Source organism: Marmota flaviventris, chromosome X (genome assembly GCF_047511675.1).
Source record: "Marmota flaviventris isolate mMarFla1 chromosome X, mMarFla1.hap1, whole genome shotgun sequence".
In the NCBI taxonomy this organism is placed as follows: Eukaryota; Metazoa; Chordata; class Mammalia; order Rodentia; family Sciuridae; genus Marmota; species Marmota flaviventris.
In genome coordinates, this window is record NC_092518.1 from 58,691,606 (window position 1) to 58,714,580 (window position 22,975).

Genomic DNA, 22,975 nt, shown 5'->3' on the forward strand with positions numbered 1-22,975 from the left:
ATCTAAGTGGCCTTTAGAAAGGCTTTATTGGTCAAAACTTCATCAGCATGACATAGTATAGAAAGAATCTATACTGGCAGATATGGTGGTGCACATTTGTCATCCCAGAAGCTCAGGACACTGAGGCGGGAGGATTTTAAGTTCAAATCCAGCCTTAGCAACTTACAGTGAGGCCCTAAGGAGCTTTCTGAGACCCTATCTCAAAATTAAAATAAATTAAAAACGGGCTAAGGATGTTGCTCAGTGGTTAAGCTTCCCTGGGTTCAATCCCTAGTATGAAAAAAATAAAAAGTAAATTAAAAGGACCTGGAATGTAGCTCAGTGGTAAAGAACCCCCTAAATCAATCTCCAGTAGCAAAACAAAAATGTAGCTGTCCTTCTTTCAAATAGTACTCGGTGCTCCACAGTCATCCTGCAGAGAACAGGAACTAAACAGTCTTTGGGTCCCAGGTTTTGGTTAGGGGTTTCTCTGGTGCATGGCAACACATCTTTTTTTTTTTTTTTTTTTTTGCTCTCCCAGAAGTGTTCCAGGCCACTATCAGAGGGGATGTTCCTGCTTGTGATTTGGCTCTCTGGTTGCTGGAGTCCTGCAGGGAGGGGCATAGATTATGGGTAGGGGAGACACTGGCTTTGCTAGTTCATTATTCAGGGGCTCTCCACTGAGGCCCAGGCTCATGGCCTGAAGGAACATACATTCTGATGGGAAATAGTGGCTCCTTACATGGAAATACATTTGCTACTTTTCACAAAACAATTTTGCTAACATCATCCCATTTACATTCAACACATGAAGAAGAAACTCAGGCCTTAAGAGAAGAGATGTCATATTCCAGTATTAGTGGCAGACTCAAACCTCAAATGCAAATCTCTGGACCTGGAACTTCAAGTTCCTTGGAGAAGGCACGGTTAGGCCTGGGTATTCCTCCCTGAGGCCTTCAGGAGTCAAGGCCAGGGTAACTAAGCCCTGGGGCTAGGGCCACAAGAGCCACCACTGACTGGACCTTACATGTGGTCATGGTGACAGGCTGAGGCTGAGGCCAGAGAATCTAGGCTGCTGAGCCTTCCAATTCAAGTGTCCAGGCAGAGACCAACCTGGGGAGGACTTAGGCTGCTAAGGCTGAGTAGCAGGAAGCAAGGCCTGCCTCAGGACTGAAAGGGTAGCAAATGGCATTTATTCAGCAATTATCAGGCTGAGCACTGTATTAAAGGCTTGATGTGTGTTCTTTCACTTGATCTTCCCTGTAGTTTCATGAGATGGCTGCTGCTCTCAGTCCCATCTTTTGGATCCAAAAACAGATGCCCATCCAGGCACGGTGGCACTTGCCTGTAATCCCTGCAGCTCGGGAGGCTGAGATAGGAGGATCATGAGTTCAAAACTAGCCTCAGCAGAAGTGAGGCACTAAGCAACTCAGTGAGACTCTGTCTCTAAATAAAATACACAATAGGGCTGGGGATGTGGCTCAGTGGTTGAGTGCCCCTGAGTTCAATCCCTGGTACCAAAACAAAACAAAATAACAACAACAACAATAACAAAACAAACAAACAAAAAAAAACAGAAGCCCAAAGGGGATTCCTGTTTGCTTGTAGTGCTGGGGATGGAACCCAGGGCCAGCACTCTATCATGGAACCATAGCCTCAGCCCAGCTCAGAGGTGGTTTGTTTTTCTTGTTTTCTAGACCTCAGCTGAGCTGGAAGCAGACACCTGTGCTCCGTAAATGTGTCTCTTTTTCCCATTTGGGAGATTGAACCCAGGGGTGCTCTACTGCTGTGCTACATCCCCAGCCCTTTTTGATATTAGAGAGAGAGACAGGGTCTCACTGAGTTGCCCAGGCTGACCTTGAACTTGCGATCTTCCTGCCTCAACCTCTAAGTCACCGGATTACAGGCATGCACCACCATGCCAAGCTACACAGTGGGTTTTAAGTAACTTGCTTGAGAATTCCTAAGTAGAAAGTGCCAAGGCTGGAATGGAATGTCATGGGCAAGGTACTTTCCCTCTTTTTAAAATAGTTTTTTAGTTGTAGATGGACATAATATCTTTATTTTGTTTACTTGCTTTTATGTGGTGCTGAGGATCGAACCCAATGCCTCACATGTGTGAGGCAACTGCTCTGCCCCTGAGCCACAACCCCAGCCCAAGGTACTTTCCCTCTTTGACACTCCATTTCCTCATCTGTAAAACAGGGATAATCATAGTCCTACCCCAGATAGGAACCTCAATGAGACATCACAATGACATAAGGTGTCAATGAAGTAATACACATCAAGTATTGAGCAAGGTGCCTGCCCCATAATAAGTACTCAATAAATGTTAGTGTTTATTGCAGGGTAATATAACAAGACATTGACCCTCCAGATTGGCTTGCTGGTAATGCGGGCAGTGGCAGACAGGAACAGAGCCCTGGGATGACCATTCCAGCCCAGCCAAGCCCCTTCAATTGGAGTAGCATTTCAAAGGTTCATTGATATCAACTCCATGCTAAACTCTGTGCTGGGTGTCACTCCAGTTGAGACAAGGAAAGAAATACAGTCCCTGCCCTCCAAAAGCTCACAGTCTAGTGAGGGAAATAGACACAGGCACACAGTGCCATGGCTGTTAGCAAGAGATGAGAAGAGGGCACCAACTTGGCCTGCTTCGAAGTCAGATGTGTCGGTGAAGGATGAACAGTAGTTTGTCAGGCCAGGGACAAGGGGATGGGCATTTCTGGCTGAAGACAGTGCACCCAGAAAGACACAGAGGCTTAAGGGGGGGGCTGTACTAGTCAGGCACTGTGAGTAGCTTGGTGGTGTTGGGGTGTGAAATGTGTGTGGTGGGGAGGGGTGGGAATCAGATGCTAAAGAGACTGGCAAGGACCAGATCATCCAGGATCCTGAAAGACATGTTGAGTTGAGAAAGGATTCACAAGTCTGAAGGATAAGAAGACCCAGACAAGATCAGGATTGAGTTTGGGGAAGATCACTTTGGCAGCCATTTTGCAAGATAGCAGGGTGGAATAGCAGTTGAGGGCCATTTGATCCCGGGTATTGGGGTGGTCAGAAATGGAGAGTCAAATGCTGTGTGACGGGCAGAACTGAAGGCAGATTTCAAGGCTAACTCGGATGTTTCGAGCTTGGGCCCATCTGTGGTAAGACCTTAGCTGAGCTGGGAGCAGACACCTGTGCTCTATAAATGTGCCTCTTTTTCCCATTTGGTGTTTATTTTTGTTTCCTTTCATTTCCTTATAAAGTTCATTTCAGAAAATACCCCCATCTTGTTTGGCTGAACCGAAGGGAAGGGGCATTTTCTTTTTTTCCACACCCCAGCTGGGACCATGGTTCCTGGGCCCTTGCAGGCCTCAGACTTTGCAGAGTGAAGATGAGCAAACCTGGGGAAACCAACTAGGGCCCAGGGGAGAGCTTGGCATAACTGGGCGGGCGTGCTGGAGGACAGGGAGGAGCAGTTTGGCCAGGATCAGGGGAGGGGGGCAGAGAGAGAAGTAAGGGAAAATTTGTTTCATGTTTCAAAGGAGAATGGCTTCCGTCCCTGGGCAAGGCCCCTAAGTCACGGACACCTCTGGCCTTTTCTTCTTTGGATTTCACACTCCCAGGCCTCACTGAGGGGTGCCTGGAATGAGCATCTGTGCCAGAGGGAGGAACCCCAGAGTTCATAATAAACAACCTATGATTGGGGAAGGTAGGGGTAGTGGGGCTGTGTGGGGGTTGGGAGAGGCAATGGGCTGGAAGTGAGGAGACCTGGGTGAGGGCCAGTCCTGGTGAACTCTCTGCGTGACTTGGGCAGTTCCTGCGTCCCCTCTCTGGGCCTCAGTTTTCCCATCCCTCCAATAAGGGGGCTGGACTTCAAGGTCTTTAGACGCCCTAACAGCTTGAAAGATTCCATTCTCTTCTCTGAATCTGCCCAGGGGGAGGCCTTGGGGGCTGGGGCACCGGCAGGGGCTGAGAATTCCATAGCAATTTGCATGTGAAAGCATGTTACTGCCATGGCTATTAGTGTGTGCAGGGGGGCTGAAGACAGGCAAGGACAGCTAACTGTCAGGCAGGCCGGAAGGGCCCTGGCAGCCTGGTGCGGGGGAGGGAGGGAAGTGGGCCCTGAGGTGTGCCCAGGAAGGCTGGCCCGCTACACTCAGCATCCAGAAGGGTGAAGCTGCAGGACCTTCCAGCCTCCACTTAGCCATGACATGCCCAGTTCTAGGTCTGGGCCATGAACCAGTGGGTCTGGCCCCTACTGATGCACCAGGATGTTGTGCAAATGTGTGGCTTCAGAGCTGTGTGAAGTGTCGCAGGAGAGGGGCCCCCAGGGAAAGTGGCAGACTGTTAGTGCATTTTTGAGGTCAGCTCTGAACCAGGTCTAAAACTCCCAGGATCATATTTTCCTCAGGGTTATGCTGTCGTTTTAGTAATTGCCTTGTATAAACTTTAGAGTTTGTCAATATAAATATTGTATATATATAGGTTTGTTGTAATCACACACAACACACACGCTCTGCTGGGGATTCTGGAGAACAAAGCCACAGTGTTTAAGGGCAACCAATTCTTGCTTGTGAGTCAAGGAAGATGGTTCCTAGGGCTGCCTCTGTGGGCACTCCCTGTGTGCCCTTGGGTAAGTCTCTTCCAGCCTCTGAGCTTCCTTCCTCGTGAGGGGCTTGGTCAGGAAAGGAGCTCTCAGAAAAGTCCTGGCTCTGTCACTTCTGGCCCCTGATTCCACTCAGATTCCACCTGAGTGGGCATGAGGGCAGCTGGTGAGGTCACCAGCTAGTTCCTGTAAGACCTGAAGGATCCCATTCAAGTGTGGAGTATTTGGTGCAAGTGTGGATTCCAGGATCTCCCCTCTTTTTCCCTAGAACCCAGAATTGATATGAAGCCTCTGCTTAGGAATCTGGCCAGAGATAAGGGGGAAATCTGTTTCCTCCGAAGCCAGTTCTTCACCCAAAACCCAACACCTAGGAGAGGCTGACTTGGGGGTCACAGGAATAGGTAAGGGCTGAGATCAGCTCTTCTGGTCTGGGCAGCTTCTGCTTCCAGTCTTTGGAGTGTTTATCCTGGGGACATTTTGCCCAGAAACCTGGGACCAGGGCTGGAGGAAGCAGGCTGGTATTGGAGCTGCAGGATAACTTCTGTAGATGTTCAGGAACTTTGCAAAGGGCAAGGTGACACACGCCTGTAATCCCAACAACTAGGGAGGTTGAGGCAGAAGGATCACAAGTTCAAGGCCAGCCTCAGCAATTTAGCAAGACCCTGTCTCGAATGTTAAAAAAAAAATAATAAAAAGGACCAGGGACTTAGCTCAGTGGTAAGCACCCCTGGGTTAAACCTCCAGTACCACACACACACACAAAAGGAACTTTGCAGAAGGTTAGCTTTGGTGGGTGATGAGGGAGGACAAACAGACCTTGGGGTCTACTACCAAAGCAGAAAGAGCTCCCAGGAAGCCCAGCCCCAGAGCCCAAGTATCCCCTCCATTCCTCATGGAAAAAGCAATATCAACCATTGATTGGTGTCTTCTTTGTGCCAGGCATTCAATGTTTGTTGAAAAAAAAAAGATGAATGAATGAATGAAAGACTAATTTTAGAACCCACATTCTTAATCTTTGTATCCTCCATTCTGTCTCCCACATTCCCACAAACCAGTTACCACACAAGTGAATCAGAGTTAGCTAAGCACTCAAAGACCTCGTACCCCAGTGCCCAGAGGTGGCATAGAGCAGGTGCTCAGGAAATATTTTCTGAATGAATCAATCAAATACTAGCCCCTCATTATCAGACATGGAAATTAAGGCCCAACGAGTCAGGGACCTGCCTGAAAAGGGAGTCATGGAAGAGCAGGTTCAGATCCTCAGGTCTCCAGGAACTCAGCCTGGGGCTCTTTCCTCTGTATTAAAGGGTCCCATGGCAAAGTTCTCTCACCTTCCCAGACCCCTTCACAAGTCCCTTATTCCCCCAGCTTGCCCTCTTTGCTTTCTCTTTGCCCGCTGGATAATTAACCATTGGAAACAGAAGCTGTCATTATTGTTTTCCCTATGTCCTTAAATTGCTTTCATACTAGGCTCTGTGACCCCCATTTTGGGTGGGGGCTGGTCACCCCCTCAGCAATCTACAAAGGGGAGTCATCTTAATGGGCACCAGCTGGGGCCCCAACCCTCAGATCCATTGGCCAGCTGTACAGGAGGCCAGCAGCAGATGGGTGAGGAGGGTCCCCAGACAGGCTGGGGCTGACTCAGCTGGGGTGTCTAGTGGGACTGTGACGTGCCCAGGCAAGATAGGAGGCCAGGCAGGCAGGCGGGCGGGCCGGATTTCCGAGAGTGACTGATGCTAGTGGCTAGAGGGCCGCTTGCTCAGCAGAGCTCAACCTAGGATGGCCTCAGTTGGGCCAGGGTCCTTTCTCGGGTTCTTCAGCCCACCCTGGCTACTGTGCCAGGCCACATACATCTGGCTGAGGTGCCTTCTGGGAGCTAAAAATTGACTGGTACAGTAAGGTCACAAGAACTTTGGTCTGGTACTATAAAGCCAGGCCCTTCAAGGAAACTGAGGCCTGGTTAGCACCTGCTGTTTGACTTTATCAGGGAACTGGGTTCAGCCTGCAGAGGAAGCCAGGCAGCCCCACCCTCACCTGGGAAGCATCCTCTATCCCTGACTCACCATTCACTTGGGCCCAGCTGGGACAGGAAGGAGAGTAGAGGGTGGGGCAGGTCTGGGGCCCCACCAGAGGAGGCTCACACCTCCTGCCTCCAGCTAGCTAGGCTTGGTCCCTCCCTGACCCAGGCCGATGGGAAAAGGGAACTGAGGTGGGGAAGGTTCCTGTTCCTCAATATCTCATTTCCACCTCCCAGAGGCAAGAAGTGGGGGAGTCAGGGGTGAGTCACACCCCTCACTCTTCTATTTGCTTCCGGTATATTCAAGGACTAGGCTTGAATCCTAGTGTCCTGTTCACCTGACATCTGTTCTTTGGCAAGCTGCAGCCCCTTGCAGGGTCTCTGTTTCCTCATCTCAAATACAAACAATTCCCCAACTGCCACCCTCACAAGGATACTTTATGAGGTCCAATGAGATAAAGGAGGTAAAAAGTACTTGAAACAAGTGGCAGGGGCTGGCCAGGTGAAAGATGCTATGCCATAAGGCCTAATAAGCACCACAGTGTGATTGGCACAATGTACGTGCCGAGCTTCAACTAGCGCCAGTCACAATGCCCATGCCAGGGAACAGCTAGTCAGTCACAGACCTTCTGGGCTCTCTGATGGACTGCCCCATACTCTTCTTGGCCCTCTCTCTCCCATTTTACTTTACGTCCCCACAGCAGACTTCCAGGGTGCCCCAGGAACTCCATCCCCCACCTGTCAGGGGGAGGCAGCTGGTATCCTGGGTGGGGTGGGAGATCACAAAAGGACTCTCAGTTGGAGAAGCACAGGATGAGCTCATTCAACCTGGGGCCAGCTCTACCTCAGTTGGAGGCACTAATCTGGCTTAAAACATCCCTGGTTAGAGACCCCCCCACCCCGGCCAGGCCAGGCCCTACTCTGGGCAGGCAGTCAAGCAACAGAGGCCACATCTGATCCAGGCACTTCCTTTGGTTAATGAGAAACCAAATAAACAGCCTCTGCCCCAGCTGGCTCCAGGAGCACCCCAGCCCAGCCCAGCCCAGCCCAAGCCCAGCCTCCCTTCCCTCTGCCTGCAAGTCCCAGGGCTCTCCTCCCCCTGCCTTCTCCATGCGCTCCCCACTTCCCGCAGAGGCCTGCCTGCTCCTTGGCTGGTTTGCTGGGGCTTCCTGCTCTGGATCCCTTACTCACCCTCCCCTTCCTTCCTCCTCCTCCTTTCCTCTACTGCCTTCTTACCCATTTTTAGCTGCTGGGATCTCACTTGTCCTCCTCCCCTGACATCTGTCTTAGCATCTCCACAGGGAGTCCCCCCACAAGGCCCACAGGCTCCTCCAGGTTAGAACAGGATGGCCCTAAGCCCTGCCAGTCTGTGTCTCTGCTGTGGGATCCAGGCCAAACCCTCTTCGGGGCCTTCTCCATACTCTCTGACCCAAGCAAGTTACTCATCAGCTTGTGGGAGGGAGGCTGGGTGCACAGGGCTGCCCTAGCTTGAGGGCTCCCACTATCAGCCAGAAGCCCCACGTAAGCCATGGTGGAGGCTCTGGTGTGGCCGAGCTCTAAAGACAGGTAAAGGGAGATTATATTGGCTGAGAGGTGGACTGGGCAGCCAGAAACCACCCCAGTGGGCTGCGGCCAAAGCTCAGCTCTTGGGAAGTTATTTCTATCGACCTCCAGGTGTCCTGAGGCAGAATAGGGCTGGGCCTGCCAGCAGGCCCCAGATCTAGCCCCAGCCAGGTGGTGGCAGTACTTGCAGACACACCCAGGTCCCCATGGGAACACCTCCCCCACCAATCATTTCTAGCTGAGCCTGGTGTCAGACTGGGCAGATGTCCATGGCCTGTGCCACAGAGGTGAAAGGATGGACACGAGAAAATGGTTCCACGCTCCATGGCAGAACAAGGAGACACAGAAACCTGAGGGAAAGGGGAGCAGCAGGATCATGGGGCACTTGAAATATTTTGCTTGGCTAGGATGGCCACTCTGTTCACATTACCAGTGACTTGGGGCACACGGAATCTCACATATGCACGCACACACACAAATGCACACCAACGCACGTGTGCACACTCTCACGCTCCACTTCCCAACATCATGACACCATTTTACACCCATTTCTCCATGTGGTTAATTTTTTTTTTTTTAGTTCTCATTTTTTCTAAGAAAAAAGCAACAAGAAAATAATTCGGAGTTTATACAAAACATCTTTACATTATTTTTTTCCAAAAAGACTAGTATTTACACAAATGGCAACAGAAACAAAAAACAAAAAACCCTTCCAACTGCCACCTGGAAGGGGCTGGCTGTTCTGCTCCCTCTCCCACCTGGCACTGGGGTGGGCGGCTGGCTAGGAGGCAGTGTGGAGGTGGATGGTGTAAGGCCAGCTCCTTGCATGGCCGCTCTGGGAGTGCCTGCAAGGCGCACTCAAGTGGCAGTCTGTTAGCAGCCATGCTGGCAAGGAGCAGGGGTCAAAGTGCACGGCGGGCTGGCCCAGCCTGGGGCAGCCTCTTCCTCTTTCCAGGCTCCAGCCCAAGACTGGGGAGCAGGGACAGTGGGAGCTGGTTGGGTGGGGGGCACCCAACTATGCTAGAGCCCAGAAAAGGAGCAGACCACCTAGCCTTATACCCGCCTAGGTCTCCACCCTGGGCCTCTGTTTCCCCACCAGGCCAAGGGATGCTGAAGGTGAGGAGAGAAAAGGGCTGGGGGAACTCCCAGCTCTGCAGGGCAAATAGCCACCTGGGCACCTCACCTCCCTCCACCCCCCATGAGGTCATCTGCCTGCAGCAGCTCTCCTGTTCCCCAGGCAACAGCCAATTAAGACATTAATTACCGTGAGAGTGAGGGAGGCAGGAGATGCCCAAGAATCCCACAAGGAAGGGATTTTTTTTTTTTTTTTGGTGGAAGGGTGGCAGCCACTACCCCATTGCCAGGATCAGCTTTGTAGAAGGAGGGTCAGGAGGGGAGGGCGGGACACCTTGCACAATGGCACTCTCCTCTTCCCTCCTGGGCAGGAACGGCCCTGGCCTGCCCTACCCCCACCCCACCCCCCTGAAATACCAAGGAGCCTATAAAAGAAATGCCGTCCTGTGCTTCCTGGCTGGCCACGTTCTGCCCCAGGCCCTCTTATACTGGGTCAGAGCAGGCTCAGAGAGCCTGGGGAGGGGCTGCCTTGTACATTTTTCCATTTTTCTTCAAAAAAACAGATGAAAATGAGTTGACAGCTAAAAAAATGAACACAAAAGCATTATAAACAGTGATGATAGTGGACGAGCAGTCCTGGGAAAGGGGAAAGGGGGCAAGGGAGGGGGCAGGGCCAGGGGGCCGTCTCCCTGCTTGCTGTCCATCAGCGTCCAACCCTGCCCTCCGAGAAAGGGCGCCCCCACAGAGCCCAGAGGCCTGGCCAGAGGGGGAAGGCACAAGAGCATGGGGGTTGGGGGCACAAACACCCCCCTCCGAAGCCCAGGGGGCAGGGAAAATGGGGGATTATAAAAGCCAAGAAACTACAAAACTAAATACAAAGGTGGGCACAGCTGGCAAGGGGAGGGGCATGGGGGAGAAAGGAGAGGTCCGGTCCAGGCCGTCTGTCCCTCGGGGGCCCGAGGCCATGCTGGGCACTTAGACCTTGTAGTAGATGTTCGCTGGGCTCTGGGGTGGCATCTCCTGGACGATGTAGACCGGATGCCCATAGTCCCCACTCACCTTCTCATAGTGGGGGCAGTAGTTGTTCTCTGTAGTCCGTAAGGGGATAATGATGTCGCTGGGCTCAGTGCCCGCTGTGCCACTACCCCCCTTAGGACTGGCCAGGGTACTAAGCGAGAGGGCAGCCGCCCGCTGCTGTGTGTGTTTGCGGTGCCGCTTGCGTAGCTTTAGTAGTAGGACCGTCAAGAAGATGATGATGAGCAGGAAAATGACGCAGCCAGCACCCACGGCTGCAAACAGTGCCACCTTGGAATTGAAGAAACTGTCGGAGTCCCCACCGCTGCCCCCACTTGCACCTGGGCCACTCTTCTCTTCCTGGTTCACAGTCTCTGAGGAAGTGGCAGGGAGGGAGGAATGGTTAGTCAGGGGAAGATGGTGCCATTGACACTGATGGCTGTAAATAGTGCTTGGAGTCAGAAGAAGCCATCATAGGGTGCCCACTGCCATCCAAATTTACTACAGATATGTGGCAGTTTTCAGGGTGGGCCCAGATTAGGTTTCTTCTGAGACGGGGCCTGAGAGGGCATTGGAGCATATACACTTACCGTGCTTGCCATCAGAGTCACCCTGGGAGCCCCGACCAGGGGCCTGTGTGGCTGTCTTGACAGTGTTGTCTGCCTCCTTGCTGGGCCGGCTAGTAGTCAGCTGCTCAGGTGTCACAGCATTGGGATCTGAGGGCAGGGATAGGACAGATGAGAGGGAGGGGTCCTGCCAGCATAGATGCCCTTGGTCATCTAAATGTGGGACCTTAGCTACTTTAACCCGGTCCTCCTCCCCCACTCCCAACACCCCAGCCAGCCAGGAATATGCATTCCAAAGGCTTAACTGGACCCTCACATTGGCCACTCACCTTGCCCAACCTTCATGACAATCTTCATAGTACGTGTACGGCATACACCCCCCTCACGGTTCTCCAGTCCCTCCAAGCTCCCATTGGATGTTGCTGTGGGAAAGCCAGAGAAGTCAGGAAGAAGGGAATGTCTGCCTGCATTACCCAGAAACCTCAAAGCTGCCTCAGCCAACAGAGATGGAACTGGGAGTAGGGAGTGGCAAGCAGCTTGTGAACCTTTCTACGTCCCTCCCTCCTGTGAGGAACACTGTAATCCAGCCCAGCCAGGCTAAGAATAAGTCCTTCCCCAAGAGGCAGTGCTCCTCTCCCATGCCCAGGCCTTGGTCCCTCTTTTTACAGGGACAACATTAAGAGATGCCTTCCCACTAAGAGATATTGCTCAGAGGCAAAGCAATTAGACCTGACATCACGAGAGAGGCTTCTACGTGGACTGGAAGAAATTCAAGATCAGAAGAACCAGATTAGAGTCCCAAACCTATCTCTAACTCCCCATGTGACCAAAGGTCCCTTGGTGGCCTCAGTTACCTGATAAGAAAAAGGCAGAAGTTGCTTGGTCCCAAAGGGCTCTGCCAACTCTGCCATTCCCAAGATTAGATCTTAGGTGGGCAAGAAAAGGAGACAGAAAGCAACAGGAATTGGAGGCCTCTCCCACCCAACCTTTGGTGCCAAGGCAAGCTGGCGGCCGGCCACACAGGGAATGCTAGGGCCAGAATTCCAAGGCCAGGCTGGGAGGGGAGCACGCCTGTCTTCAAAGGGTAGGACCTGAACTGTGTGTGGTTTCACTGCACCACTTAGAAGCTTCTACTGGGGCAGGAGGGAAGAGAGCCACACAATGCGGGAGGACTCACAGGTAATGTAGTAATCATGGTGCTTTTTGAACTCCAGGCCCATGTAGTTTGGGCTGAACTCCTGGAACTTGATGGTAAAGCGGATTTCCTGTTCCGGTCTGTTGCAGGTGACCAGCACATTGGGGTCCAGCACAGTGCTGCAGGCAGCCGCCTGCTCTGGCCGCACCAGGTACAGCTTGTAGTACTCGTAGGGCCGCCCTGCTTCTGCTCGGGGGCAGATGATGTCCAGCTTATCTCCAATCTTCGGGTAGATCACCAAGCCTTTCCCACTGAGGAACCTGTCCAGAAAGGAGGTGGTGGTCAGCTTCAGGGTTGTAGGGGCCCAGACCAGCCCAAAATGAAGGGAACAGGCAATGAGGGCCTTCTGGGTGGGGATATGGAGAGTAGGCCTTCTGCCCTTCCCCCATCCTCAGGCTGGGGGTGGGGAGAGAGAACCACACTGCCAGCAGGGTGTGGAAGGGGTGGCCCATGGGCAAGGCTGCCAGGTTTTGAGTGCTTGGCAGGGTGGGGCACTGCCTGGCTGGGGGAGCCCTTTGTCCTAATGTGGCATTTCCGCAGGGGGCTGACGTGGCCAAATGGGCTGGATACCAAGGTGTCAGGCCCAGGCTGTCTGGAGGTGGCAACCTTGTCCCCCCGCCTCCCTAACACATTCACATTCCTTCATGGTCACTGCTACCTTCTCTCCTCTCTCCTACACACACACACACACACACACACACACACACACACACACAGAGCAAGCCCACACATGCCTTCACTCCCACCCCCGCAGCTCCCAGCCCAAAGCTGGGGGAGCTCAACCTGTCTGGGACCCATGCCTTTTCCCCCATCCTTATTAATCTTGGGTGTGATGAGGAGAAAGGAATAGGCATTGCCTTGAGCCAACGGATGATGGTCACAGTAACTGGCCAGGTGCAACTCCAGAATGTCCTACTGGTGACCCACCCCACCCCCATAATAAAATAGCCTGAATCCACAAATAGCCAGTTTCACTCCTAAGAAGAACAGAGGGAGGGGGAGAAGGGGCCCGACCCAGACACATCAAATCACATAAGACAGGGCCTCAGGAACCCCATTCATCTGTGTTCTGACCCCTCACCTCCACACTGCTCCCATTCCACATCCTGAGAGTAGACAGACAGATGCCTTTTGAGCCAGGGTTCATGCTGTAATCTAGGAGGCCAGGCACCAGAGTATAACAGGGAAGGGTGGCTGTCTAGGGCCACTTATGCGTTCGACTCTGCCTTTGCCTAAGCACAGTAAGAAGGCAGAGCTTCCCATTTCTGAGCCTAGGCAGGTGAGAGCTGAGAGTGCAACAGTAGCATGTAGAAAAAAGAACAGACTGGGGAATGATATGGCAATGCTAGGCCCTGACTAGAACCGTGGACTTGGATGAGCTGCCTGATCTCTCTGAGCTTCAGTTTCCTCACGTGTAAACTGGGGGTGGTAGGAGCCCCTATCTCCCAGGGTTGTAGTGGAGAGAAGAGGCAGCACCTGGAGAACACCCTGCACACAGTAGGCACTCAACAGTTCCAAATCCTTCTTAGCAATAATCTGCCAACAGGCAGAGATCAGGCACTAACACTAAGTACCCCTGAGCCTAGTCTTGTTTCTTAGACTGGAAATAGGAAGAGAAGAAACAGCCCCACTGTCAAGGACCTTATTGTTCGGTTTGGCCCAGAAAAGGCCCACACTCTAGCTAGTGAAAGATAACCCTAGGCTAGCTGTAGGTTACTTGTGAGGATGGTGTTTCAAGCAGCAAGGGCTAAATAGAGGCAGTCGAGGGAAAAAAAAGATGGCTCAGAGATGGTTCCATAGAAAGGGCAGGATGAAGGTGGATCCTGTGTGAAGCATAAGAATCCAACATGCAGCAAAGGTGGACAGCAGTGGATGGGACAGGGGAAAGATGAAAGAGGTGGAAATGATCAGCTAGGGCCAGACTGAAAGGCCTCAAGGGCCAGGACAAGCAGGGTGGGTTTCATTTCCCTGGTGACAAAAACTCTCTAACACGGTAGTGGAGGGCTTAAGGTAGTGCTTAAAAAGGAGAAGGAGACAGACATGCTGCCCAGCTGTGCTGGCCAAGGGCACCAGTTCACGTGCTCCTATGATCATCTGGGAGGAGAGTGATTCCATTTTCTGAAGGCTCATGACACACAGTGGGAACAAACAATGAGGGACTACTGGGAGATCTGAGCAAATGCCTTCACATTGCCAAACCCTGTGTCCTCATCCACAGGAGGGAACTCATCAAGTGGATGGAGTAGATGAAGAAAAGCAGCCCTCCTTCCTTGCCACATGATGCTCCACCAAGCTGGGAGCTGCCATCTTGATGCTTAGGAGGGTAAATGCCAGAAAGGAAGTAGGCATGGGACGGAGGCCCAAATGAACATTTGAGAGGAAATGCCCCTCTCCATGTACCATGCAAAGCCCACAAGTTTCACTGAAGTTTTTATAGTTCCCAAGGCATTTGTCACTTTCCAGTGCCCACACTGGTTCTATCCAGATGGCAGGAACAGACAATTTCTAAACATCTTGGAGCCCAAAGAAACATTAGAGACTTCCAGAGATCAGATGAATGCTCCCACTGAGGAGAGAGGTGTTCAAAGTCAACTGGAGGGGCCAGAAGCCAACCAGGATGATAATCCCTAGAGGTCTAAGAGAACCTAAAACATTGGTTGTACCTCAAAAAGACACAGAAGGTACTGGAAAGAGAAACAGGCCAATCTTTCTTTTATTCCTTCTTTCTTTCTTTCCTTCCTTCTTTTTCTTTTTTTTTTTTTTTTTGTGGTGCTGGGAATTGAACTCAGGGCTTTAGGTATGCGACACAAGCACCCTACCAACTGAACTATATCCCCAGGCCCCAATTTGCCTTTCTAACCACTTGGCCCTGGCTTACTCACCTAGGAGAATTGTCTGTCCTGGTGCAGTCTGCCATTGCCACCCAGGCTCCAGAAGCCCCAGATGGAACAAGTCTACTCAGTGTTCTACCTTGAACCCAAGGACATTGAGGAAACAGAAGTCTACAAGGTAGGGATGTGAGGGGGCACTATTGCTCCCAATACCCCTCAGTCTTGCCAACCTTAGTGAACAAACTTCATAAATATTCATTAGTTCATTTGCATAGAAGCTGGCAGAGGGAAACTCACCTTCCCCTAAATTGTGGAAAGGCAGGGGAATCTGATGAGACCTGATGTCCCAGACCCTAATCGCCCACACTGGTAGCTGCTTAGCATCTCCCCCTGCCCCAGCACTGGGCAAACTTCATCTTGGCCTGTGAGAAACCCAAGAAAGTGCGAGGGATCACCAAGAGTGGACGTTGAGAGTGAAGTCCTAAGCCAGGAGCAATGTTAATGACACTTTATAGGGAGACCCTCTGTGTCTCTCCTTTTTCTTACCAGGTTAGGAGTAGGAGAGGAGAAGGAAAACATGTGTCTAAGTTAAACTCTCTATCCTCCACACCTTTCAAAAACTATTAACGCCCCCCCCCCCATTATTGAGCCAAGCTTTCCTGCCTGGGGCCACCCCCAGACAAAGCCCTTTTCTGGAAAATAAGGGGATTGACATGGCCCAGCAGGAAGCCTGAAGCAGGTCGCCATGGTAACCCCTGAAGCCTTTGCTCCCTAGCCTCTGATAGCCTGGGGACCCCAGGGAGCCACCCCAGGGTGTAAAAGGACTTGGGGGAGGCAGCCAGGACTATTCTGGCTCCTGTCTTATGGTTGGCCCCTTCCCATCTAGGGTAGCCCAAAGCCCTCCCTCAGCCATTCTACTGAGCTTACAGGTAATATCATGATTGCTCAAAAGAAGCCTGGTATATGAAAAGCCTAGAGGATCTGGGGACAGCAACCTTCAAGGCCCTGGACTGGTCAGAAACCAATGTCTCCCTGCCCTCCCCTCATGTATCTTCTGTCCAGAAGAGGCCTTCTCCACCCTTTTGCAGATGATCTACAGGGGGAGATCTTGCAGCAGGGACAGAAAGCTGCCTGCATACCACTGGGTCTAAACTCCCTTCCCTCCCACCCTTTCCTCAGCCAGAGACTCAGGGTCATCAGAGAATGGTGAAGGTGGAGTCTGATGGAAGACCATGCAAATGCAAGCTCAGAAGATCTGAGCCACATACAGCCTTGATTTGGTGACCCTACCACTACTGAGCCTGTTCCCCTAGGGTGGCAAGACCAGTGGAGGACGGACCCCAAGCCAGAGCTCAAGTCTGCTCTCATCTCAGCTAGGGTGGGGAGCCCCCAAATTAAAGGCTCCTCTTTCACTCCCCCAACTCCACCCAGCCCCCGAGGCAGCAGGAGCAGGCCTGGCGTGTCCCAGCAGTGCCCGCCCAGGCGTGGGTGGGCAGGAACAGCAGCTGGGTCCTGGCACACACACAGCTCTGTCAGAGGCAGGGAAGCCAGGAGAGTCCCAGAGGAAGCCACCCTCACCACCTACATGAACTATGGCCACCCCTCTGCCCCAGCTGGCCAAAACTAGTGTCCACTGGGGAAGGCTTAACACCACCTCCAGGTTGTTTGCTCTCCATGGTGTCCCTGAGAGGAAGACAGATTCCTGGCCCAGAGCTACTCAGAGCTCAGGGGGGAGTGCCACAATGCTAGCTGGCTGCCTGGGATTCAGGTGGCCCCAGCAGGCTGCCCTGGGAGGTAGCCTAGGGAGTTAAATGAGGAAGCTGGAGCACTCCTTATGTTACACAGGGCCTGAGTCACAAGGGCAGATGCATGCCTACCTTTGAGGTGAGAGTGGAAGCCAGGGGCAGCAGGGGGCCAGCACCTCTGGCAGAGCCCTACCTCAAATTCCTGTGTTTCCTAGATTCCGGGGCAGCAGGATGATGTGGAAAGAATGGCTTAGACAAGTCACCAACTGATCTCAGACAAGTCACTTCGCTTTGCTGGGCATATGCCCCCTTATTTGGAAAATGGGACCAATACCTACTCCCCAGGGCTGTGGGGAGCATCCAATGAGATTACAGAGGAGACTATGTGGCAAGGAGCAAGGTGCTGCCTGCCTGTTAGTTAGCATGCCAACCAGTGTCGTTTTGGAGTAGAAAATGCTCACACCCCTGGCTGCTAGCGCCCAGATCCCAAACCACTACAATACACAAGACAAAAATAACGCACCCAGTAGGGGCTTCAAAGGTTCACAGGGCCAAGATTCCAGAATAGGCTGGTGAGCATCCCCCACCTCAGCTCCACTAATAATCACAGGGTGGACCCTCCCCCAAACCTGGAGTTCCCATGGCAACCAGCAGCCTCCTGACTGGCCTGTTCTCCCCACACTCCTAACCCCAGAAAACAGCGATGCACAGTAGTATCCAGGAGTACCCATTTACCTGAGCTGGGGATGCGACAGAGAGCTCAAAGGAAGAAAAGGAACCCTCAATTCAGCCCTCACCCGCACCTCACAGGCCCTTCTTGCCCTTGCCTGGCTGCTCTGGGTGGGGGTAGAGAGGCAGAGCAACTGGCAACTTTAATAAACTGCTGGGTTCCCATCACTCTCAGGCCCCCACCCACCTGTGGCCAATCAGCCAGAGTAGAAGAGGTCAGGTCTCTAGCCACCCCGGAAAGGGGCCCCTTGAGCTGGCCTCCCCAGGACTGTGAGCTACAACAGCTGTGAGGGGGCTGGGACCAACACTTTGGCTTGTAGCAGGCAAGCAAGAATTGGGGTCTGCAGCTGCCCCCACCCATGCTGGAGTCAAGGGTCCCACATGTCAAGCTGAACCCCCCACCCCCACATAGGGAAGGTTTGTAATGTGATCTCAGGCACATCCCCCCCTCCCTAGAAGTGGGGGAACCTGAGTGGGGGGCAGGAAGGGGTCAGAACAGGACTGAGAGACTGAACTGCAGCAGCTGGACTTGGCTGAGGACTCAAGTGTGAGGCCTGCCGGCTGCCCCAAGGTCTCCAGGGGAAGAGGCTGGGGGAGGGGGCCGCTCTGGGACCATTTAGATCACAGCCCCCGACTCAGGCATGTAGACACACACTCTGATTTCTACCAAACTCGAGAAGGACCAAACCCATCTCCCCACTCAGTACTCTTGGGGCAAATCTGACAGGAGGGGCCCAGGAGGTAGCAGCTCTTGCCACCCCCCCCCAAGTCTCCAGCACCAATTTGGGACAGAAGCTGGGAGTCTCAAGCCAGCCCATCCAGCTCCCCTTTTCAGTTCAGGCTGGGGCTGTGTGCGCCCTGGAACCTGAAAGCAGACCCCCAGCCCCATCACTTCTTTATTTTAATTTTTTCCCAATGAGGAAGCAATTAAGCAGGGTTTATAGGCACTGGGAGATTTTTTTGTTGAGGGGGGGTGCCAGCTCCTGACAGGGCTTAGGAGAGAGACCAAAAGCCAGGAGAGGAAGAGAGGAGGGAAGAGAGAAAATGAGCCTGCAAGGGAGAGCACGGGCATGTGCGAGAAACAAAAGGACTTGAGAAAAAGAGGCAGAGAGTGACTAAGAGTGAGAGGGAGTGTGAGAAAGAGGGAAAGCAGGGAGCCGAGCTGGAGAGGGGAGGTGAGCGCTGCTCACGGAGGGTGTGAGAGGATGACCGACACGGGCCAGGGAGGGAGAACTCGGGCAGGAGGTACAGAGGGAGAGACAGAGAGAGACTGTTTATTTGAAAGGCTGTGGCAGCCTGCGGGTTGGGCGCGGTGGCAGAAGCAGCCCCCAGAGCTTTAGTGGAGCCCAGGGCAGTGCCTCCCTCCTGTGCTCCTGCCCCCCCACCCCGCGCCAACACACGCAGACGGCTGCATTCCAGACCCCTGAGCGTAGATGGAACTCTGGGGGGGGGGGAGCGCATTGGGATCAGTCCCTGACCATTCCCAGGATCTGCTCAATTACAGGATGGAATTCAGGCAGGTTCTACTGAGTCCGCTACCACCCCCCATCCCCACCCCAAACCTGTGAACCTGTCCAGAGCACTAAAGGCTCAGAACACAAAAAACGGGGAAGCTCCAGGAGAGATCTTGTTTCTTCCAGCACCCCCAACTCTGCAGGAGGGCTCCTTTCCAGCTGTGGAGCTGCATGCTATCTCTGGTTAGAGACCCGAGAGAGCAATTAGGTCACTCCCATGAGCCCCTAGGATGGGCTACCCCAGGCAGATTTCAACTCTCCAGGCTCCAGAGAGCATTTCCAGCTTCCATCCTTACAGGGGATAACTGGGCACTTCACACAACCTTTTCCCCTGGGCTCTGCAATCCAGGGTCCCCAGACCACTTTGAGCCTCTGCAGTTAGAAGAGCACCGCACTCCATTTGGCTTCTAGGTAGGGAGAAATTCTTGCCAGTCTCTTTCCTTGTACCAAAGCAGAATTGTCCACCCTGACCCTAGTTTAGCCATCCCACCGACCAGTAGTAAGAAGCCTATCTTAACCCAAGAAGAGAACTAAAGAAGCCACTTTCTCCCGCTCCAGGGCTGAGAAATGCTCGGCCCCTGGAAACCAAGAGGCCACGGCAGACAGGGGCCTGGGGAAGTTAGCTGGGAGCCCGCAATAGTGGACAGTGAAAATTCCAGATACAGGGGTTGGAGAGGAGGGATGGGGCAGGTCAAAGCCCCCAGTTTTCCCTTGTGTGGGGTTGTCCACACACTGCCAGGACCTCCAGAAAACTGGAGAGTGATTTTGAACCCGGGTTCCAACGAAAGTCCTGTAAGCCAAAAGAGAAAAAGGTCCAGAGGTCACCACAACAGCCCCAGCGACTCCCCACTAACAGCGCAGAAACCACTGAGCCACCGCCCTGAAAGGTGTGTGTGTGTGTGTGTGTGTGTTGTTTGGAGGTGAGAGAGAGTTGTGGAGGGAAGCAGAAGAAAGAAAAGAAAGGATCTCCTTTATATCCCCCCAATCCCTTAAAAAAAAGCTAAACGCAGCTCCCCAATCTCGGGGACACAGAGTAGGGGACCAAAGGAACCTGCCTGGGCAGGAATCGCTCGTTCCCCACCCACCTCCCTCGCCCGCTCGGCCGCCCGCTCGGCCGCCACTCTTCGCCCCGGCGGGCCCTCGAAGAAGCTCTGCTGCCGGCTCCATTGGACCCCCGACGGGCGCTGGATCGAACCCCCCCCCCCAACAAACAACCCCTCTCCCACTCCGCCCCTCTCCACCCGCCGCCTTTGTGAGCCTGGGAGCGGCGCCCGCCTTTCTACCGCCCCGGCAGGGAGGGGGGGTACAAGAAGAGACGGCAAAGCAAAAAGCCAGGGAGGCAAACAGGGAAGAAAGAAATGAAAATGGGAGAAGCTGGAGTGGGGATACAGGCGCTGCCACTCGCCCCAGGCGCCGGGTCCCGCGCCGCGTTACCCCCACAGCTAAACAAATGAGGAACCTGTGTTCTGGCCTCGTCCCCCACCCAGGTCAAGCTTGCCTCCGGAGCGGCTCTCGGAGAAAACCACCACGTTCCCAGGGGCCCTGGAGGGGACTGCTTTCTCTCTCCCACCCAGCTCTCGGGTGCGCTCTTGAGCGCCCGGACTCCCCAGTTCTGCCTGGTGCGATCATCTCCTCTTGATCTGGGACGTGCGGAGGCGAAGGCTGGAAAGCCGAGGGGTCACAAGTACCCCCACCCCACCGCACCCCGCCGCACCCTGCCCCGCCTGCCAGCAAGAAAACACTAGAAAAAGCAGGAGACAAAATGGGGCGCCGCTCCTCCTCCGAACACCTCCCCACACGCACTCGGGGGCGAGCGGCCTCACCCTAGAGTGCCTCCAACCCCCAGGGATCAGAGCAGATAAGTTACTCACTTGGGGTTGAGGGAGCTCCAGGATACGGGCTCCAGGTTCTTGGCCAGCGGCGTGGCGAGCCGGCACAGCGCCAACACGACCATCGCCACAAGCCACTTGCCGAGCCAACGCTGCCCAGGCCGGGCCATCTTCCCGGGGGCAGGCTGCACTTCGAAATCCCCTGGCGTCTCCTCAGCAAAGCTCGCCTCGCTTTCCCGTGCTGCGCTGTGCTTTGAGCCACTCAGGCGCCCATCCTCCGCAGCCGCCGGCCTTGAAGTGCTCCCCTCCCGCCGGCTTCGGTGTAGCTCTTCTCCGCCCGGCCGGCCAGGAGGACTCACTGGGCAGGCGCCCCAAACCCGGGCATGGGCTGCGGCCTCCGAGGACTAGCTCCCCTGGCCTCTCTGCCGCACGAGGCGTGACGGGGGCTCTGCGCCCCCGGGTGATTCCGCCTTGTTCTGCTCGGCTCCCCGAGAGAGTTTGGGACTGTGCGCCCTCTCCCCGACGGGGTCTCCCCGCGGAGGATTCGGTGCCTGCCCCGACGCCTCGACCGTCCTGGGATTGGCGGCCCTGGGAAGAAGTGGGGGTATCCCCACAAAATGAGCTCGGTCCCCAGGCTCCCGAATGGGTCGCCCTGACACGGGCTCCGTTCCTCCGGGCCACACTGGGACTCCGGGCTGCGCGCCCCCCGACAGCTTCGACTTCAGCGCGGGCCCCGCTCAGTGTACTTAAAAGAGCGGGGAGACGCTGCCAAGCGAGCCAGTCCCATCAGTTTGCGCCTTTGAAGCCTCAGCCGGGTAGCCCGGCAGCCCCGTCACCGAGTCCTTGCTCCCCGGCAATTAAGCCCTAGGGTCTGCGGCCGGAGCGAGCTTCACACACCTCCCACTGCTGTCCAGCGCGCATAGACTCCCTCCGCTGCCGCTGAGCTGTCTACTCCCCTGCTCAGGCGAACGCAAGGCCAACCCTGCTCTTTCTAGCCAATAGCAAGCTCCGTGGCGGGGTCCTTGCCCTATGCCACGCCCTCTTAGCAGGAAGGGGGCGGGGTTTCAGGGAGCTCTTAAGGACGCCGCGCTGCCGATGGCACCAATCTGAATGTGCGGCTCATGCGGTTAGGGTTGGGTTCTGCTTAGCTCGGTTCCCAGAGCGCTCTGCCCGTGGGAAGTTGGCGCTTCTCGAGAGCTGCCGGCATGTTCTCCCCCTTGCACATCCAGTCAAAACCCTGACCCACTGACCTGGGCCAGACAAGCCCTATCCCAAGTACCCCAGGAAACTACAGTACTTCCATCATTTTCTTTACACACACACAAACGTCCTGAAGTCTTACTCTGGGCCCACCACCATGGCACGGACTGCCTATTTGCTCCTCGTCCCATCTCACATAGGGGCTCTGGTGGGCCTTCCTCCTTCTGCTCTTGAAATGCACTGTCTCTGCACTGAATATAACAAAAGTGGTAGCAGTGGGTGGTGGAGGCTCAAGTACTGGGTGGGCAAGGATTGTCTGCTCCCCGTCCAGTCTCACGAAGGGCTCTGTGCTGGGGTGGGCTTTCCTTTGGGCTTTCCTTCGGTCCTAGAAGTGCGCCTTGAGCCTGCTCTGAACATAACAAAAGCGATAACAGGGGGTGGTGGGACAAAAGTACTGGGTGAGCAAGGACGGCCTGTCTGCTCCTCCAACAGGTCTCACGTGGGGCTCTGGTGGGCTTTCCTCCTTCCACCCTGGAAGTGCACCCTCGGCTTGCGGTAGCAGTGGGTGGTGAAGATTCAGGAAATGTACCAGGTCCATAGGGGAAAGGGAATTTTTTGCACCGGGATACCAGGCCTTCAGAACATTGGCTTTGAGGGGGAGCCTTGTGGGGTCCCTGGACACAGACTTAGTATCCTGCTCTGTCTGAAGGCGCCGGCGAGGCCCTAGAATAAGCAAGCAGGGATAAGAAGGCACCTCGATAAAGACCTCACAGGGACTGGGGATTATAGTTCGGTGGCAGAGCGCTTCCCTAGCACGCATAAAAGTCCTGGGTTCGATCCCCCCGAGAAAGACAAGACTAGAAAACGACAGCTCGAGAGGCAAAGGCGCAGGGCAGGGTCCTTTTGAAAAAGCAAAAGCAGGCATGCTGGCCCTGAGATGCCGGAGTCCAGCCTCTCCCGGCCTCACCACACCATCTGGGTCTTTGTCTCTAAGCCCTAGCCCATTCTCGCCGCCCCTCCTTGCCTCTTTGCTTATAACTTGGCTCATTCCCATAGCTCAGACCCTCCCGGTCCGACCCACTCTCCTCCGTGGGACCCCAGGAGAGGTACCCACGTGCTAATGTCTCC

General features: G+C 54.1%; 1 protein-coding gene across 3 annotated transcripts; it reads right to left on the reverse strand.

The window, feature by feature from the left end:
* Nucleotides 1–8,768: 8,768 nt before the first annotated feature.
* On the reverse strand, nucleotides 8,769–21,611 carry Efnb1 (ephrin B1). Of its 3 annotated transcripts, none has more exons than XM_027935811.3 (5): nucleotides 20,690–21,611; nucleotides 11,982–12,259; nucleotides 11,134–11,226; nucleotides 10,829–10,954; nucleotides 8,769–10,612 (listed from the first exon to the last, which is right to left on the reverse strand). In XM_027935811.3, the coding sequence occupies exons 1-5, from the start codon at nucleotides 20,815–20,817 to the stop codon at nucleotides 10,200–10,202; spliced, it is 1,038 nt and encodes a 345-aa protein (XP_027791612.1). In that variant the 5' UTR covers nucleotides 20,818–21,611; the 3' UTR covers nucleotides 8,769–10,199. The 3 variants fall into 3 exon arrangements, with proteins under 3 accessions (XP_027791612.1, XP_071462281.1, XP_071462282.1); XM_071606180.1 differs by lacking the exon at nucleotides 20,690–21,611 and adding an exon at nucleotides 14,882–15,135; XM_071606181.1 differs by lacking the exon at nucleotides 20,690–21,611 and adding an exon at nucleotides 13,081–13,422.
* Between the last annotated feature and the right edge of the window lie 1,364 nt (nucleotides 21,612–22,975).